At 38.2% G+C, this 20,552-nt stretch overlaps 1 protein-coding gene across 1 annotated transcript in view; it reads left to right on the plus strand.

Moving 5' to 3' along the window:
• Window positions 1-573: 573 nt before the first annotated feature.
• Window positions 574-20,552, plus strand: part of LOC117408430 (hematopoietic prostaglandin D synthase-like) — a 42,795-nt gene continuing 22,816 nt past the window's right edge. Inside the window, exons 1-2 of the mRNA XM_034927419.2 lie at window positions 574-657; window positions 4,790-4,940. Of these exons, the coding sequence (XP_034783310.1) occupies window positions 4,808-4,940 (133 nt within the window). The 5' untranslated portion in view covers window positions 574-657; window positions 4,790-4,807. The remainder of the gene's footprint in view (window positions 658-4,789; window positions 4,941-20,552) is intronic.

Raw genomic sequence — 20,552 nt, forward strand, 5'->3', positions numbered from 1 at the left:
CTATATTTGCTATTTTTTTCTTCATCTATGATTTTGCCATTTGTGTCTCTTAGACATTTAACCTCCTCTTTGAATGTTTTCTTGCTGTTATAATATTGGAAAAACATTTTGGAATTGGTTTTAGCCCCCTTAGCAATATTGATTTCTATCTCTCTCTTGGCCTTTCTAACTTCCTTTTTGACTTGTGTTTGCAGTTCCAAGTACTCTTTCTGTGTACTTTGTTTTTGGTCCTTTTTAAACGCTCTGTAAAGTGCCTTTTTTCGCTGAATATTTTTTTTAAATTGTCTATTAAACCATTTTGGCCATTTTGTTTGAAATAAAAATGAAATTAAATGAATGGTTCTTGTACTAATTTCCAAAGATATATATATTTATTTGTATCACAAGCTGTGTTGTTAGACGATTCACAAAGAAGTGATTATCACCTGAACTATAATTTATGCACTGTACCTTATGAATTTGTTTGAGACAAGAATGTGGTCTAATTCTAGCCTACTGGTTATGCAAATACATGCGTGAGCGTTATCCTATTAATAATTTAAGATAATCATGTAGGAGGTCCCTTTACCACATTATCAGAACACTGTTGCCAAAGCAGAGCTATCACTTTTCACAGACTGGACGTGTACTACAGCAAGAAAACTCTGAAGTTAAAATGTAAGCTATCATTTTTCTTTTACTTGCATTTACATGCATTTCTTTACAGTCGCCATATTATTATATTTAGCTTATGAACTTCCATAAATGTTACTTATATAAATGTTTTCTTTTAAAATATCTGTGCTTTTCCCCTGCTTTTTATACACCATCATGTTTTAATTTAAAAAATGTGTTTATATTTTTTCAATTTTCTGCTGGTTTAAACAAAATAAGAACGTGGTTATATGAAAATGCTTAGTATTTCTAAAACAACATTTACCATAATATACATTAAACTAATTAGTATATTCTGTCAGTTTAGATCAGTATTCAATAATCATTTAAATCAGAAATTGATCAGATCTGATTCAATTCGCTCCAGGGGTCCATCGGCAATGTAAAAATATACTATCAGAGGGAGTCGTTATACTACATTGCAGATGTTAACGGTGTGGCTTTTTAAATTAACGATGGTGGCGTTTCCATGGAAACATTTTAATTTGTCATGCTAATTTGGTAGTACCTTTCACATGGGAGTGTGAATATTACAGCATATTCCCATGGGTTGAAACTTTTATTCAAAAATGGGCAAATCACGTGTAGATATCCATACGCCATTAGAATTTTGAAAAAAATTAAAAACGGTAGCCATATTTAAATGTATATTAATAAACCACATTTCATATATAATTTTGTAAAAAAAAAACGGTAGCCATATTTAAATTCGCAATAACGATGACTGACAAGGTATACCAATTTTGACCTTTTGGGAAATCAAACTCGATGAGATTTTGAATGAGTCTGAATCACCAAGACCAAGACTTATTGAAGTGGTGAAAAAAAGTAATACTGCCAGGCATCTACCGAGGCACAGCTTCTGGACATAGAAAAACAAAAGGAAAAAAAAATACACAGTCCACTGCCTGGGCATTGGCTGTCCTGTTTATGCCACTGTCCAAGTATTTCAAAATGCAAACAACATCTTTGTTGCCACTGTGAAACGGTACCGCAAATCTGACATGGATATCTCCTGTCACTACTCCCAGATCACAAAGGACAATTAAAAAAAAAAAAAAAATCTTCCCCAACAATGTCACCTGACACTGCCGCAGGTCTTGTGAGAAAGGTTTGTTTTGATGCAACTAAATATGGCCAGACGTGGCAAAGATGGTCTGCATGATGTTGCTTGAAATCGCTTGCTGCAGCTCCACCTACTGTTCGAGTGAACATCTAAAAAAAGGGCCTGTAAATCTTCAAAGCTGCAATTTCAATGGCAGTGTTCAATTTAATATCTATGAATAGTGCTTCTTGTTTTTAGTCAGTTCAATGTTTATTAAATAATTATTATTTTTTTAATTAATACATTTTTGGTTTTATTGTTTTTTTCAGATTTAAGGGACTATTTTTTAGGTCAGCGGCGAAAGGATATTTAATAAAAATTACTTTTTTGTTAATTAAAACATGTTTTTACGTTTTATTTATTTTTTAAAATGTTTTAATTTAGTTAGTTGACCCATTTTATAAGCGCAATAAGGCACTTCAGGGTGTGGATATACTCTTATATCGTGTGGATATTAGAGTATATCACACACCCTGTCGTGTCTTATTGCTTACTTATAAAATGGGTATTTTAAATACTCTATCCTGATTGGTCAAAACAGGTCACATGGGAGTGTTGATATTACAGCATAGCACCATGGGTCAACACTTCTTTTCAAAAAGCAGCAAATCACTGGTAGATATACATACACCACTAGAATTGTGGAAAAAAAGACAGGCATATTGTAATTTATCGCAATAAACATGACTGTTGACCTTTTGGGAAACCAAAGTGTACATGAGATATTGAGTGAGTCTGAATCAGACACCAATGATTAAAGTAGTGAAAAAAGCAAAAGTATTCACATTAATTCAAAACTCGCCATTCTGATCGCTGTCCGACATCATCAAAAAGACGTAAAGCACAGGTCTCTAGTCGTTTTTTCTCCGGAAAAAGCTGAGAAAACCATTCAATGGCCGAGTGAGACCGATAGGAGCCAAGAGAATCCGAAAAAAAAGTGGTGGATCTGAGCAATACACATAGCCCTGGCACCACAGAGATAACACGGCCATAAACAAACAAAATAGCTGCTTCCGCATCCAGCGCTCAAAGAATATCACAGACATTTGCAGAGCTTTTTGAGATGTTGTAGTAATAAAATAATGACTTGGATAGCATTATTGAGGAGTATGGTGATAAAACGAGTGATCAGGAGATGATTTATCAGTATGCACGACTATGAAGAGGTATGTGAAAAATTCAGCGAACAAAGGGTGGGGCGGGGTTGGAGATGCAGTACTGAGTGTCCTGTTGATATGCAGTGCCTTTTAAACCTGTTTTACTGTGAAATAAAAATTAAACAGCGCATCTAAAATAAACTGCGTGTGTGAAAATAAATTGGACCTGATGTGCCTGAGACGTGCTGAATAAATGGACCGCTAAGGGGTTAAAAGAGACTTTGGGGGTCCCCAAATGGCTCACCTGGTAGAGGCACAGAGACGTGGCGCAGGGTGAGTCATACAGTGCAGGTTCGCATCCTGGTTGAGCGAAGTAGGCTGGTCTTCACTGGGGACTCCAAAGGGAGCATCGCATTGGCTCAGGCGCTCCCTTGGGTTAGGCAGGTAAAACCTGCTCTATAGCCAACCCTGTTGGCCAGGTGCCCAGTGAGTTCAGAGCAGACACCTGCAGGGCTGGCCTTTGTCTTCCAGAGGTCAGTCACTCGCTGACATCCGCTCTCGAGTTCCTGGGTGAAAAAGGAAGCTGGCTGGGTAGTGGGATCAGAGGATGGCTACTGAACCTTCTGGTCTCCTGAGCCATGTGGGGAATTGCTGCGGTGAGGGGAAAAGCGATTGGGCATCCTAAATTGGGAGAAAATTATAATTGGACACACTAAAAAAAAGAGACTGGTGATTAAATGGATGTTTTGTTGCCGCTGCCCCTGGTCTGTCCGTTATTCTGCTCTGGTCGGTTTTATCTCCTGCTGTCACTGGTCCCACCCCCTAAAGCAGCTTCGCCAAATTTCTGGAACCAACAGTTTTTTTTCTTTTTCATGTTTTCGTTCTTCATGTGGTCGCTCAAGCCTGGTGCTGTCGGTAGATCACAACAATAATAAAGCCACTGGCAATGGATTCCCAGTTATGCTCATTTAATACTTTTTGGGGTACAAACTTGACTTTTTTTGTCCTCAGTAATTTACAAAACAACATTCCTAAAACAGTTCTTACCGTGCTTTTGTAGTCTATGCCAAAGTAATCCAACAGTTATTTTTTGGCACCGTGCGTGTTAACCCGAGACAGAAACAACAACAACAACTACAATAAAAACCCACGCACACAAACATAAAACGGGCTTGGAGGTCTGCAAAAAAATCTTGTTCCGGCTTTTTAACGGTAATAATTATTTGAATCCATTGCTTTCTTGTTTTCTTTTACTGAAGATGGTTAAACTGGGGAGTTTGTTTTATGTGAGGTGATAGCATGTAAAAAGTGAAATTCCCAAACACACTTTTTTCTGCAACTGAATCATTTGTCCTGCTAAGAGCTGAATTTACTGATTTAGACCCATAGTAAAATGTGTACTGATCAGTTTCCATCTGTACCATTCAGTTCAGTTTGGTAGCAGCACGTGTAAATGACACAGGCCAGAGGTCTATTGGTTGAAACAGGCTAACATATCTTACAGAATCTGATATGACAGTTTCTAATGTAAATATATTATGTTTGCCTGATACATTAAATGGACCAGTACATTAAAAGCCCTTTAACAGGGGTTTAACCTTTAAAAAAATAAAAACATTTAGTGTCTGTGAAATGTGCTGGATTGACAGTACCGGAAAAGAAAGTAATTCTTTCAAACTCAATTAGATATCGCATAGATATTGGCAATGTAAGCTTCTTTACATTGTATTGTGTGAACATGCTTCAACTTTGTAGACCAAGGTAAGTGCTTAACTGCTTATTTCCATAATGCATTACTAGGTCCTTAACCTAAAATCAGTCTTGATTAGCTGGCAACCCCAGGACCACTACACCATTTTCCTAATATAACAGTGTCTTTGTTTAAAAACAGTAAATGCATATTTTAACTATGCTACCTTCTTTTCTTTGACAGTTTTCATTGAGGAAAAATATGTCTACCTACAAGCTTTCATATTTTAATATGAGGGGGAGAGCTGAGCTTGCCCGTTACATTTTCGCCTATGCAGGAATCCAATACGATGACATCAGAATAGAGTGGGTCAACTGGCCTACAATCAAGCCTTGTGAGTAACGCTATATATATACAGTATATATAATTTTTTTTTTTTTACTGTGACAGTAGACAGGCATCAGTGAGAAATAAATCTTAAATGTAAGACTTCTCTAAGTAGGTAACAGCAAGGGGTAATCTTAAAAGAACATCAAGAGGCGAATGTCAGGAGTATGTAATTCTTGGGGACAGAAACACCAAAATTTAGTTTTAAACTTGTCATTTTTACAGTGCACTTTGTCTTTAATGGGGAGAATAATTCTTGCTTGTGGTGTCTTTCAAACTTACAACATTGTTTCAGTATCCAAAAATGAAGAGAAATTATAAATACAAGCAGTGTTTTTGTTTTCATGGGTTGTTTTATTGGCATGACAACATTTGTGGTATTGCCAAAGCAGTTATAAAGTACAATATAAACGTTAGGAACATCAATGAAAGTTAATAAATGAAAAGGAATAATTAAATAAAGAGGAAGAAATGTAAAATTGAACACTGAACAATCAACCAAGAAACTGAAATCAATCAAGAAGATACTACAAGCAAAAAATAAAATAAACGGCACATAACATGCCTTCTTCAATTACTATACTATACTTAAATTTGTATTTTTAACTTTAAATTTAATATTATTATTCAATTTTAACAGTTTAAAAATGCTGGAGATGATATTTTCTGAAATGGTCGTTTTTAAAGGGGAATAAAACAAAAATTGTCAGAGTATTGTGATTATTATTTATGTTTACCAAGGCATTTAAGATTATGCTCCACTAATTAGTATTCAATTATATGATGAGTTGAAAACGGCAAAATTCATGAGCAGCACAGTCTCTGAGTAGAACTCTCCATAGACAGAATCGCCTGATTCGCCCACCCTACTGTTAGTCCAGGTTGAGAGTATATTTCCTATATTTTTCTGTACAAGTGCCCTTCACTAATTCACTGTCTTCAATGTTTCAACTTTTTTATTGCAAGTCATAAACAGGGGAGGACTGTATTTTATTCCCTCATTGCTATATTACCTCCTACTTTATCAGGCTTCCGAGCCCATGGCTGGGAAGCCTATTGTTGTTGTTAAGATTATTATTATTATTTTTCTTTCTGCCAACAAAACCTTAGAAGTTGCATACAATGAAAACTGTTGCACGAAAACTCTTGAAATTTCACAAAGTTGTAGACGTCAATGGGAAGTAATGTCCACAGCTGAATGAACATGATTCATCACATTGCTTGGCAGCCATATTGGATTTTACGACAAATTTGGACAATTTACAAACATCTTCTTGTCGGAAACCACTTATCGCAGAGTTCTGAAACTTGGTATACATGGTTAGGGATTGTCCAAGATACACGGTGCTCGAAATTAAGCTGATTGGTTCAGTGGTATGGCGGGCATGTTGGATAACCTAATTAACACACAAATGTCTTCTTCTCCAAAACTGCTAATCTGATCGAAGCAACACTTGGCATACATGATCCAAGTATGGTTTTCTTTAAAGTTTGCCCAAATTAAGTTGTTACATTAACAAACATGGTTGCCGTGGGCCAATCAAATTTCATTATTGCTCTAGTTGCATATATTGCGCATAAAATGAACACCATTGAACAAAAACACTTGGAACTTCACAGAGTAGTGGAGGCCTATGGGAATTAATGTATGGTCTATTAAAAAAATACCTTGATATTGACCTTGACCTTTGACCTCTCCTTAAGGTAAAATGTAAAATTACATAGTGCAGATACAGTCATGGTTACTATAGAACACAGATAGGAATGCATAAAAAGGCCTATAGAAAGTGATGTCTACAACTGAGTGAATGGCAACCAATCAAAATGCTTAAATTTCACAGTAACTCCTCGGAAGCTGTAAAGTTGCTTGCAACTTCTAGTTTATTATTGGTTTAGCTATTTTTTAATAAGTACTGTATATACAAATGAGGGTGGGACTATTTAATGCATGCTAAACTTGTCATGCAAGCCCCAAATCAAAGTTTTTTTTTATTTGTTTTTTACATTTGGCATCTTCTGGGGACCTATTCTTTTAAATACAATTATCCGATTATCCGATTATCCGATTTATTTACATTTCAAAAGTACAAAAGCGGATCTTCTTCAGATTGACTTCGGGTAAAGTGAACCGATTCGTATGTATTTAATGTGCGTCCTAAAATATTGTCTTGAGACAATATCAAAATATTGTCTTGAGATAATATCAAAAACTACAATAAAATACATATCTTAGATCTATCTATTAGATGATTATAAAATAAAATAAAAAATAACATGTCACCATGAAAATCCAACATATTAGATTCTGAGGTAAAAAAAGAAGAGTATATGTATGATATATTCTCCCTGTCTTGTTAGATGCTGTCTACTCTCTTGCCTTCCTCTCCCTCAACCAAATCGCTAACTTGGTTAAAATGCTTAGGAGTCATTTTAAAAGGGTAATATTTTGTTTACAACATATCAAAATGTGTTAATTAAATGCTTATGCTAAAGTAAATGAATATGTCTCTTAATAAGTCAATACTATGCTATATAATTTTTACTAATATTTACTGGAGGTTACAAAGGCACAGTAGCACAAATGAGTTGCAGAGGTAGAACAACAACATCCGCTGCTAAGACAGGCCAGTGAAAAGCGCAAATGTGAAAGTGCATCACTTATTCCCACCCCTATAACTCTGAAACCACACCTGCTATCTTAATAATTCAGTGTAGTATGTCTTCCTGTGGCCAGGTCGAAATAGGGAGACCGCAACTGAAAATGTGACACAGACATGGCGCTGCGGCTTTCACAATATTGACTGTGACGCTTGTCTAAACACAAACTGTAAATAATAAAAAACACTTCGAAAAATGAGATTTTTTTGTTACGAAATGAAATCTAGGTGAACAGTACCATAACAAGAACGATATTTTGTGATTGATATTATATTTTGAGAAATTATTATACTACTCATATAACGGGTTCAGTTGTCTTTTACAATTTGTAGCAACTTTAGAGCTCTGTTAAACATATAACCACACAAACATACTTAAATATTTTAGTACAGACGTGTAACAGACAAAAAGTACTGGGATGGTCTTACATCGATTTCAAAACTGCTGCATTGACGATATGCACACACTGTCCTTCTCATAGAGGATGAAACTGATCACGTTCTGTTCACCCACCCAACTATATGCAATTGGCGATATGGTACTAAAATATTTTTTTGATATTACAGCAGTAGAAACAATGTTAAAAGCAATGTATTGGAATGTTAACAGTATTCATAGCCCAGTAAAAAAAAAAAATGTGACATTACCTTCCTGCAAGAGACTCATTTGACTGAGGAGGAATCTCTCAAACGTAAATGCAGATGGGTGGGGCATGTCTTTGCATCCTGCTACAATTCTGAATCTAGGGGAGTTGCTATCCTTATTAATAAAATATTAACATATACATTATTCTGTCAAAGATAAAGAGGGGTGATTTATAGCAATAAAATTGTTACTGATAACAGAACTATAATTTTAGCTAAAATTTATGCACCCAACATAAATAATAATTCATTTTTTGCAAACCTTTATAAAATAAATACAGTAATCCGCCGCATATTCGACTATGGTCAGACCAGAGTAAGGGCGGATATCATATCATTATACACAACTGTAACAATTTCAGCTTTTATAAGGGAGCTCCCCTAAATCCCTTGTTTCGAAAGATATAGGGTATTAATGCATGTGACAGAGTAGCCATCTGCCATGTGGGTGCATGCATTCGCTGCTGAGTGACAGACAGGAGATCGAGATGGAGGTTGAAGTTGATACGACCCGCAGACGAACAGGATTTATTTACATATCAACACACCGAACAGCTCATGTGACACTACCAGCAATGGTTGCGCACAGAGCACATACAACACAGTGTACGAAAACTTTGTTAGGATCTACAATCTCTGAACTAATCTTCTCTGTTCAATAATAAACTAACTTAGATGAAGAGATTGATCAGGGTGGATATGTGATGGATTACTGTGTATAACTTGGGGGCAGCACCGGTTTTCATAGCAGGGGAGATTGGTCTCACAGATTGTTAAATAACTTTTAACCCATCTGCAAGGGAATTAGCTTTTTATTCTTGTCCTCACCAGTCATACTCAAGAATTGAATATTTTCTCATATCCAAATCTTTACCTATTACATTAGTTATGACACTAAACACAGTCTATAATAAAAAAAAAAAGCACACTCCTGGAAATGTAGCACCTATGTATTAAATGATAAGAATTTTTCTAAATGTATTAGAGAATGGATTAATTATTGTTTGCTTTTAATTTTTAAATCTCCTTTAATATTACGAAATCACGAAATACAACTCTGTCCCAGACTTTCTTAATGTAGCTACATTTTGTCACACACTTCCATTGTCATACAAGAAGAGCGTGCTATGTCAGGATTTCATGACACAAGTATGACAATGTCCTATTTTAAGACTGCATGTAAAGTCTATGAGCCTCATTCACTAAACCTTGTTCAAAGTAGAAATAAGGTACGCGTTAACACAATCCCTTAACGTGCACCTTATTTCTACACGTAAGGTGGTGCAGTGTACCCTCGCTATAACGCCCTTCATTATGACAAACTTTCGGCTGTAGCGAACCTGGACCCTGGACCCCAAATAAAAAATAAAAAAAGATAATATAAACACACACAGTGAAGTCAACTCTTTTGTCTCAATAAAAAGTGTGCGCTGTGAAAACGAAACAAAAATAATTTTCTGTTGCAACAAAGCTGGAAACTATACTGATGGCATATCTCTGTCGTGACGTGTTTTTTTGGCTTGTTCAGCAACCATGCAGCAAAGCAGAACTGATTAAAGACAACAACAACAACAACAAAAACTTGAGGAACTTTTCATGTCGAACTTTTCAGGTTGGGTTGAATAAAAACTCAGTTTGGGATTCTTGCATGTCGGATTAAGATTTGAAACGATTCATGTCAGATTGATTTTAAAATAATAAAACTTCAGCTTCAATTCTGTTTTTTTGTACTGCGTTTTAATTCTTTAACAAATAGGATAAAGCAAAGGCAGAATGAGATGAACAGGTACATATAATTCTACTTTTATTCACAATCTCTTCTCATTAACTTACTCCAGCAGTTTATCATGCATTTTGATTGTCCTTTCGCTATAACAAACCCCTCGATATAGTGAAAAAAAGGATTGGACCCCAACAGGTCAGTTATAGTGAGGATGTACTGTATTTTCTAAGGTGAATGCCCCTTATTAAGGTGTGCTATGGAACTCATTAGCATACCATAGCATGTGCCTTAATAAAATGACAACCACAACCTATTAAGCAAGGAGCTGAGATAGAAGCGTGGAGAAATAGCCTCTATCCTGCACACATAACAAGTGGAGGGACTGCCATGGATTAACAGATACAGACAGAGATCCTGAGAAACAATAAAATACATTAGAATATAGGCTATTTTTATGTATTTACTAGGGCTGTCAAGCAATTAAAAAAAATAATCACAATTAATCTTGCCATTAAAAAAGTTAATCTTAGTTAATCTCAGTTTTAATCACATATTAAATTGATACAATTACTACATTGTGACAGAGATAGAATGATTCTTGATGATAAATCTCCCTCCTGACCTGTGAGGGCGCTGTGTAAAGGGACCAGAGTGCATGGACTGGATGGCCTGACAATTAATTCCCAGGGTTAGGTGGAAGTTGGCCAACTAGAATGGGGGCGGAGCTATGGTACACTAAGTCATTGCCTCAGAAGGGTAGCGATGTGGCAACCTTGGATTGGAGGAGAAATGGTTGCACTCGTTAACCAAGAGGGCGTGACTGATGGTATATAAGGGGACGTAGCAAGGTGTTCCTTTATTATGGTTAAAAACCGCTAAAGGACAAGTGAAACGTAACCGTGAGTGTTTTGTTTGTTTGTTTCGTCTAACTGTTGTATTCGTTATTTGTTAGACGGCTAACACAATCCGGAGCTGTCCGGATAACCAGCACTATTGTTCACAGATAAATTGTATTTGCACCACTAGCACTAATAGCACTCAACCTGGACTTGGACTCGTGTTTGTGTATTGTGTGTGTTTAAATACTGTGCTTATTATTTCGGGACTGAGCCCCGTGTTTATTTAGCTGAGCAGTATACATCGTTGGGTACTTCCAGTCCTCCATTTATTGTTTACTGTTGTCATCAGACTGTTTATCACCTCTACACCTGCGCACTGCAACCAACACTGCCACATACATCCATCTAATATAAATTTGTTTTATTACTGATGCTATTATTATTATTATTATTATTATTATTATTATTATTATTATTATTATTATTATTATTATTATTATCCTTAACTGTAAATAAAATAGTTTTAAATGTATTTATGTATTTGAGACTGAACACGTTATCCCGGTGTACCCCGTGCAAATTCGCCATCTTTGTCAAATTATTTTTTTTTGGCATTGGCCCAGATACCTAAAGTAGAACCATTTAAAAAATATATTGACAGGATGTAAGTTTTTTGATTGTCACATTGCCTGTAATGTTGTGTGCTGCATGTAAATAATTAGTACACAGTTATAGTTATGTACGTACAAAAAAAGATGTGTTCACGTAAACGTTTTGAAAACTGTAAATAACTTGTTGAAACAAACTCAAGAGAACAAGCAGGCAATTGTAACTAGACAAAAAAAATACAAATCAAACACTTGCATTAGCCTTTTCAAGTTTTAATCACTGGAAACGATTTACAAACTACCTCAGTTATCATGTGTTTTTGCTTTACCAAGAATGAACTGCAGAATGCAGGCTTGTTTGGGCTTGCGGCAGTTTTTTTTTTAGGTCTTCGTACACCCTGTTTTCAATGAGAAGGTGCTGAGTTGCTGAGTCCCTGCAGGGCTTTTTCTAGTTTTTGTTGACGTGTCTGGTGCGTAGTATTTCATTTATGTTTTTTTTTTTTTTTTTTTTAATAAATGTAGTCGTCGCCAAATATTTTTACCCCGGTTTTCACCCCAATTTAGCATGCTCAATTATTATCTGTATCCCCGGCTCACCGCTCGCAACCCCCCCGCCGACTCGGGAAACGGAGGCTGGAACACGCGTCCTCCGAAACGTGCTCCTTCCAAGCCGTCATTTTTCACACTGCAGATCCACAGCAATGCCACCAGACCTATAGTGCCGGAGGACAACACAGATCTGGCGGCTCCGCTGCAGAGCCACAGGCGCCCTATCGGCCACAGGGGTCGCTGATGCGCGGTGAGCCGTGGATTCCCCTGCCAACCTAAGCCCTCCCTACCCGGGCAGCGCTCAGCCAATTGTGCGCCGCCCCCTAGGAACTCTCGGTCACGGTCAGCTGTGACATAGCCTGGATTCGAACCTGCGATCTCCAGGCTATAGGGCACATCCTGCGAGGAGCGCCTTTACTGGATGCGCCACTCGGGAGCCCCATTTCATTTATGTTTTAACTGCAAGTGTCCACCTGCACATGTAGCCCTTTTTGTTTAGCGGGAACCAGGAATATTCTAATGACGTAATATGAACGAGAGTGACCAGGGTGCCACGGTACCCCGGGGTACCACGTGGTGTCTCGTTTATTTAACCAGGAAAGGTACCCATTGACAAAATTTACTAGGGGCAATAATTTAGAAATTACAAATACAACCAACACAATAAAATGTGCGGTTCAAGCTTGATCAGCAGCACACAGAGATCAGAAAACACAATAAATAGGATATCTATTTTTAAATATAATTGTGGACTGAAATAAATATATATATATATATATATATATATATATATATATATACTTTTTAAAATAAAATTATAGATATGTAGCTATAGTATGCACTTCTACTAAATGAACTGTTCATTGTGAAGAGAACATATCCAAAAACTGCAAACTAACAAGAAAGTTTGGTAGGCTTTACATACTATGCGCAAAAATAAAAAAGCTGCAACGCAGCCTACTACAACTCTTTAAAAAACAAAAACAAAAAGTCTTATATTATCATATTTAGCTTGATTCATGGGCTTGCAGCGATCCTGAATTTCTGTCGAAACTGGTGGGTTTAATTTGTTATTGTATTGTCGTTGTCTGTCGCAGAAGAGCTGTGAGTGTATTATGAGAAGTGAAGGCATGTTCAGCATGCAGCAGACTAGATGTATTCATGTGTGATACTGTGTGTGATTACTGGAACTCACATTAACAGCAGACAAGTAAGCATCTTTCCGTCACAATGTCAAATACATCAAAAAAAACCCTCCCATTCATTTTTAGTGCTTTGCTCCATTACGCGGTTCTATTTAAACAATATATGCACTCAGACACTCAGTTCAATGTTGCCGCGGCCGGGATTGAAGTACGGTGTGCCAAAAGGCTCAAGTGTGAGTAATACGCGTAAAAATAATTAATCTCCCCAAAAATTAACGCATTACTCACAGAAGTTAACTGCGATTAATTGACAGTCCTAGTATTTACATTTCTTTAGGTCTTATTTACTTTGTGTGGTCATTCATGGACACATTTGCAGACTGGATCATTTGCTTCGTGGGTTGGAAGCTTGTGCTGTTTTTTGTAGTCATAATTCCATCCAATTTTTTTGTACTTCTGTACTGTGTGACAAAGCCAACATATTCATGGCAAACTTAGGAAAATGTTGCTCTCGTCTATGCTAGGTATAGACAAAGGTGCAATTTTGTGCCAGTATTCATCAGCTGCCAGATCCGTCAAGTCAGTCACTTGGTACTGCATACATTTCATTTCTAGGCTATCCAGCAAATTTCCAAGAACAATCTGTGGGAAAGGCATTGCAAGCTGGACGATTTCTCGCTGTGCTTTGGCTACTTACTTGGTTGAAGAACGCGTATACTAATTTCAGCACAGTATTGTTAATTGTCATTCTTCTTTTGTTACTTTTCACTGCCATCACATAAGGTGTAGGTGTATGTCATTTGAGCTGATTGGGAAAGCCGCAAAGCAGTACAAAAATACCATCCTTTATTTCGATCCAAAATCACTGACATTTTTTGTTATTTTTGGATTTATAGTGTTATTTTTATAGTGTTATTTTTGGGTTTATAGGCAGCAGTGTGGAGTAGTGGTTAGGGCTCTGGACTCTTGACCGGAGGGTCGTGGGTTCAATCCCAGGTGGGGGACACTGCTGCTGTACCCTTGAGCAAGGTACTTTACCTAGATTGCTCCAGTAATAACCCAACTGTATAAATGGGTAATTGTATGTAAAAAAAATAATGTGATATCTGTATAATGTGAAATAATGTATAATATGTATAATGTGATATCTTGTAACAATTGTAAGTCACCCTGGATAAGGGCGTCTGCTTAAAAAGAAATAATAATAATAATAATAATAATAATAATAATAATAATAATAATAATAATAAAATGTGACTCTTTTCGTACTGTCCCTAAAATTTATGGATGGTTGACAATCTTACTCAGGAAACACAGCAAATTTCAGGTACATAAACATTTCTGTACATTTCATCAATACGTACGCTACGGTGAAAATTCTATCTGTTTGAGGTCTGACTGACATAACTTGTCTTTCGGCTTGTTGTATCAGGACAAATATTCACCAAAACTATACCATATCATTAGGGGTCTACTTAAATCGCGGTAAATATATGTATTTTTCACGGGTATGTTGCGGAATAAAATTAGGATTTCGCGGACATTTCACGGACCTGTTTAAACATTAAATAAACCTAAGTAGACAGTATTTCAGAGCACTATAAAAGCCTAAAAATAGCGGTACTTGCTTCTTTACTAAAACAGAGTGCTGTCATTTGTTAAAGGCATGCATGCAGCATCCCCCTGCAGTTGACTTGCCCATACATTGAGACTGCACGCTCTGCATCCACTGAATTGGTTGGAAGTTAAGGCAAAGCTTTGCCAAGTTATACAGATGTGGAAATCGATTAGAAACAGCCCAAAAACTCGGTTACACAAGGGCGGGTATCTGGCATACTTTAATAAAGTCAATGTATGCAGCACGTTCGTTGTCATGTTATTTGTCCCACCCAATAATTTATTTTATTAGTACCGAGTCAAAACAAAGAAGACGTGGCTATTCGGGTCGAAAATTACAACTAAGCAGGTTGAAGCGAGGTGGCTGTGCTGGATCGTTTTAGTACTGATTTAACTTGCAGACAGGAATACTTTTTGTCTGGGCTGACTTTCCAGTTTGGTTTCTGAAAGCTGTTTATTTTACATTCAGTTCAGCAGCCTCTGTGGTAGCCTTTTCTTTAATGTGTGATTCTGAAGCTTAATAGCGATCGATCGTATTTTCTCCAAATACACATTAAGATATGGAAAACAATTACCTCAGCCTGCATGTACAGTTTCTCTGGGAAATATCTTGAAACGATCATCATCCGAAATATACTTTGCTTTTTTGTCGTCCATTTCTACTATTTCCCTCCAATGCTGAAAACTAGATTTAAGCAACCTAAATCAAAACAATGCAGCAACCTTGTCCCACCCCCTACTGCACAGTACACAGATCACATAAAAGCAGTAAAGACGCACTGATAGGCTGATTAAAACTTTGTCATTTGAATAGTAAACAAGAACGCTAACTGCTTTGGAGAATTTTTTGTGTAAATGTTATTTGTGGACGTTTTTTGTTTGTTTGTTTTTTGCTTAAGTGCAATGCACACGGGACGGCGAAGGAATAAAAACAGGCTATCTAAACAAGGAAGATACGTAGTTTGCGTCGCTTGCGTTGTGCAGTAGTTCATTTAAACGCGGTTTCTTTTTTTTTCCTCTCCGTACTTGTTTGTATGCATTGTCCCCTAAGAGGTGAATTTCGCGGTGATCCCTCAATTTCATGATTTCCGCGAAATCCGCAAAATCGCGATTTAGGTAGGTCCCTACATATTATACCTTTCTAAACAGCAGAGTGAAGATTATTAAGAGAATAACGTTTTCATTATATGATGAAATATACCATACTTTTACATAGTTTTAATTAAAAAGAAAATAGTTTTAAAATGTACTCAAATACATTTTTCTTTAGAAATGTCCTCGAAAGTGTAATTTAGTGTGATCTCCTACCTAACAACTGTAAAATTACCAGTGGTAGTCACAACCCTCAGGGATTAGGATCAGAAATTATTTTATAAATACTTTGTATTGTTTTGATTTTATACAAAATTGTAAGGCTCATCTAGCTCAGATTATTTACTTGAATCAATGTGAAGAAGTTTGCCATCAGAGATACCTTTTATTATGCACAAAAATACCATCCTCTATTTCGATCCAAAATCACTGACATTTTTGGTTATCTATATTGGCTTGGGGCTTCAGTGAAATGCATTTTGATTGGAGAGTCATCCTTGAAGTTTATCCTATGAATATTTCACTACAGTTAATATTTTGTTAACTTTGTTTTGGGTTTATGAACATTTTGGACGACTTGGTATGATTTCTGGTAAGCTTTGTACAGTGGCTACTGGCAGGTGGAGCTTGCTGCAGAGGCCCAACCCAGCTTTCTCAATGGGGCGGGGGCTGTGGCAGTTCAAAGTTATGCCCTTCGGACTGTATGCACCTGCCACATTAGAGTGCCTTATGGGGAAGGTGTTGGACAGAATTACCCCGCAACACTGCCTTGTGTATCTCAAGTCCCCACCTTTGACGGAGCAGTCCACAATCTACGACAGATGCTGCAGCGGCTAAAAGCTTCATCCCGAAAAGTGACACTTGATGCAACATGGTGTCGCCTTAATGGGAAACCGAGTGACCAGTCATGGGATTGAGACTGCCTTGGACAAGATCTGGTGCCTCTGCGGAAGTGGCTGGAGGATCGCCGGAGGCCTTGCAGTTGGAGGCAAAAAAAGGAATGTGGGCACAGTAGACCAGCCTGGCAACCACTGACATCATGCTCCATAGGCATTGGCAGATCGGGAGGAATGGTGGCAGCTTGTGGTGCCTGATTCCCTGAAGCCGGCTGTAGGACACACTGGAGTAGCCAAAATTATTGGCCAACTTCAGCAGCGGTACTACTGGGGCTGGTGTCACCAGGATGTGGAGGACTTTTGTCAATGATGCGTTGAGTATGTGGTTCACAAGGGACCACAGGCTAGTCCCGTTTAAAAGTTTAAAGTACTGTGCACTATATTGAAAATAAACAATTGTAGATCTGTGACCAGTTTCCCTCCACTACCTAGCACCTGCCCACTTAATTGTTCCATTTCTGTTTTGGAACAGAATTTGTTTGCACGTTTTATTTGTAAGTCACTGCCTGTTTGTATTCTATGTCCCTGTGATGGGGTACCCCCCGCCCCTGGGTGTATTTGGTTTATATGGTATAGTTTGTAATGCCATCGGGAGGTGCCATGCCTATTCTAGCTCCACAGGCAGTAGGCACGGTAAAGCCCAGAGGAGAGCCACACCAGTCACCAGCAACCGAGGGAGAGCCGCACCAGTCCCCAGTGACCGAGGGAGAACCACACCAGTCCCCAGTGATAGAGGAAGACTACCTGCTGCTCCTGCCTCCACCGCTAGAGGGAGACTACCTGCAACACCTAGGGCTGCCTTGCCTGCATCGCCTGGGGAGGCCAGTTTGCCATCGCCCGGGGATGCCTGTTCGACATCGCCTGGGGATGCCTGCATGTCACTGCCCGGGAATGCGCTGCCGGAAATTCTGGGGCCGGATCCCAAGAAAAGGGAACCACTGAGGGCAGCATTACCGCTGTCAGCGCCACCACCACTTCCGGAGTGCACCGCACCGCTGCATGATCTGCCTTTGCTGGAGGAGCCAGCCTTGGTGCTGTCAGATTTCCGCTGACAGCATTGCCGCTGCCAGCGTGGCCAATGGCAGCATTTTCGCTGCTAGGATTGCCCAAACTGGAGGAGCCAGCTTTGGTTCTGTCAGCATTTCCGCTGACAGCATTGCCGCTGTCAGCGTTGCCAAGGGCAGCATTTCTGCTGCCAGGATTGCCAAGGCTGGAGGAGCCAGCCTGGCATTTGTCAGCAGTTCCGCAGATATCATTGCCACCCGTGGGCCCATTGAGGCCTCCATTTTTGGCCCAGGAGTACTCCTGTGACTTTTGGGATTTTAAGGGGAGAGGTGGCCTTTGAGGCCATGTGTTCTGCGCACAAGGGGGGAAATGTGTGACCAGGTACCCTCTGCCCCTGGGTGTATTTGGTTTATTTGGTATAGTTTAGGTTATGTAGCACAGGTGATTTAAAATGTATGTTTGTATGTGGGCACGGTGAAGTTTATTTATTATTAAAACTCACGCACTAGGGCGTTCAACCACAGTACTATGTCCGTTCTCTTCCTGGTCTGACGTCACCCACAAGCCATCAGTCCCTAACAGTCCTTAACATTTTATTTTGCATGTGTTTTGCACTTCAGGGCAACCATATCATTTAGTCTGTGAATGGTTGTATCTGAGTAGGCTACAGGACTGCCCCTTTAAAATAATTAATAAACAGACCAGAGTTGAAAGGTCACAGCACCTACAGTGTCCAATAAATAGGTTTAATAAAGTTAGAAGACTAGAAAACAGATAAACCTATTTTTTCTACAAGAGATCAAAAATAACTTCAACAGCAGTCTGAAGTTGTTTGTTGAGCAATGTTTAATTTAGGAGCACATTTGTATTTATTGTCCGCAGACTACTTGGGGTGGAACCGTGGGAATGTTAAAAGGATGTATCAGGGTACACTGCATTGTGCAAAAAATAAAAAAATAAAAATAAATTGAACCTTTTCAAATGTAATTAATTATTATTTTATAAAGGGTGTAACCCTACTTTTATGTTTAAAAAAGTAAATTAGCAAGCGCTCACTGTATGTATTTGAACATCACAACCAGGGGTTGCACACTTTTAAATAAAAAACAAAATAAACAAACAAACAAACAAACAAACAAGCAAAACAAAAGACTACACATTTTTGTTTTTTTTTCTAAACTAAAGGGTTGGAACATCTAAGTTGTTTTCCCAACAAAACCGCTCTTTTTAATTTTAACCAGGCTGGGCACAGCCTTCACTGGTTTTCTTCTTACCACATCACTTCTCTCTGTTACGAACTCCCCAGTCGTCCCCTCCCTAATGGAGCTTTAAGTTCTCTTTTTATAGCATGTGGCTGTTCCCTATTAGCACAAATTGCCTTGTTAAAGAGCAACCACATTCTCACATGTATTTTGGCAGGCTGGGGATTAACCCCATCCCTGCCAACCACCACCAAAATACACACATTCTTTACAGGCAGGGATATATATACAGCTCTGGAAAAAATTAAGAGACCACTGCAAAATTATCAGTTTCTCTGGTTTTACTATTTATAGCAGGGGTGGGCAATCCTGGTCCTGGAGGGCCGGTGTCCCTCCTGGCTTTTGTTCCAACTGTGCTCTAAATTACTTAATTGTACTGATTATTACCAATTATTGGTCTAATTAAGTAATTTAGAGCACAGTTGGAACAAAAGCCAGGAGGGACACCGGCCCTCCAGGACCAGGATTGCCCACCCCTGATTTATAGGTATGTGTTTGGGTAAAATGAACATTTTTGTTTTATTCTATAAACTACTGACAACATTTCTCCCAAATTCCAAATAAAAATATTGTCATTTAGAGCATTTATTTGCAGAAAATGACAACTGGTCAAAATAACAAAAAAGATGCAGTGTTGTCAGACCTCAAATAATGCAAAGAAAATAAGTTCATATTCATTTTTAAACAACACAATACTAATGTTTTAACTTAGGAAGAGTTCAGAAATCAATATTTGGTGGAATAACCCTGATTTTCAAGCACAGCTTTCATGCGTCTTGGCATGCTCTCCACCAGTCTTTCACATTGATGTTGGGTGACTTTATGCCACTCCTGGCGCAAAAATTCAAGCAGCTCGGCTTTGTTTGATGGCTTGTGACCATCCATCTTCCTCTTGATCACATTCCAGAGGTTTTCAATGGGGTTCAGGTCTGGAGATTGGGCTGGCCATGACAGGGTCTTGATCTGGTGGTCCTCCATACACACTTTGATTGACCTGGCTGTGTGGCATGGAGCATTGTCCTGCTGGAAAAACCAATCCTCAGAGTTGGGGAACATTGTCAGAGCAGAAGGAAGCAAGTTTTCTTCCAGGACAACCTTGTACTTTACTGCGCTGTGTTTACTTTTCTTTTTAAACAGCTGAAGAAGGTCTTTTGCCCAAAACCTCCTGAAAATAAAATATTTTTCTTTCATATTCCTAATATATATATATATATATATATATATATATATATATATATATATATATATATATACTGAGTGTACAAAACATTAGGAACACCTTCCTAATATTGAGTTGCACCCCCTTTTGCCCTCAGAACAGCCTCAATTCGTCGGGGCATGGACTCTACAAGGTGTCGAAAGCGTTCCACAGGGATGCTGGCCCATGTTGACTCAATTCCAGTGCTTCCCACAGTTGTGTGAAGTTGGCTGTTGCAGCAGCAAAGGTCATTCAAAATGATCTAGACAGCATTCAGAACTGGGCAGACACATGGCAAATGACATTCAATAGAGAAACGTATAAAGTATTGCATGCAGGCAATAAAAACGTGCATTATAAATATCATATGGGAGATACTGAAA

The sequence above is a fragment of the Acipenser ruthenus genome, chromosome 2 (assembly GCF_902713425.1).
Source record: "Acipenser ruthenus chromosome 2, fAciRut3.2 maternal haplotype, whole genome shotgun sequence".
Lineage (NCBI taxonomy): Eukaryota > Metazoa > Chordata > Actinopteri > Acipenseriformes > Acipenseridae > Acipenser > Acipenser ruthenus.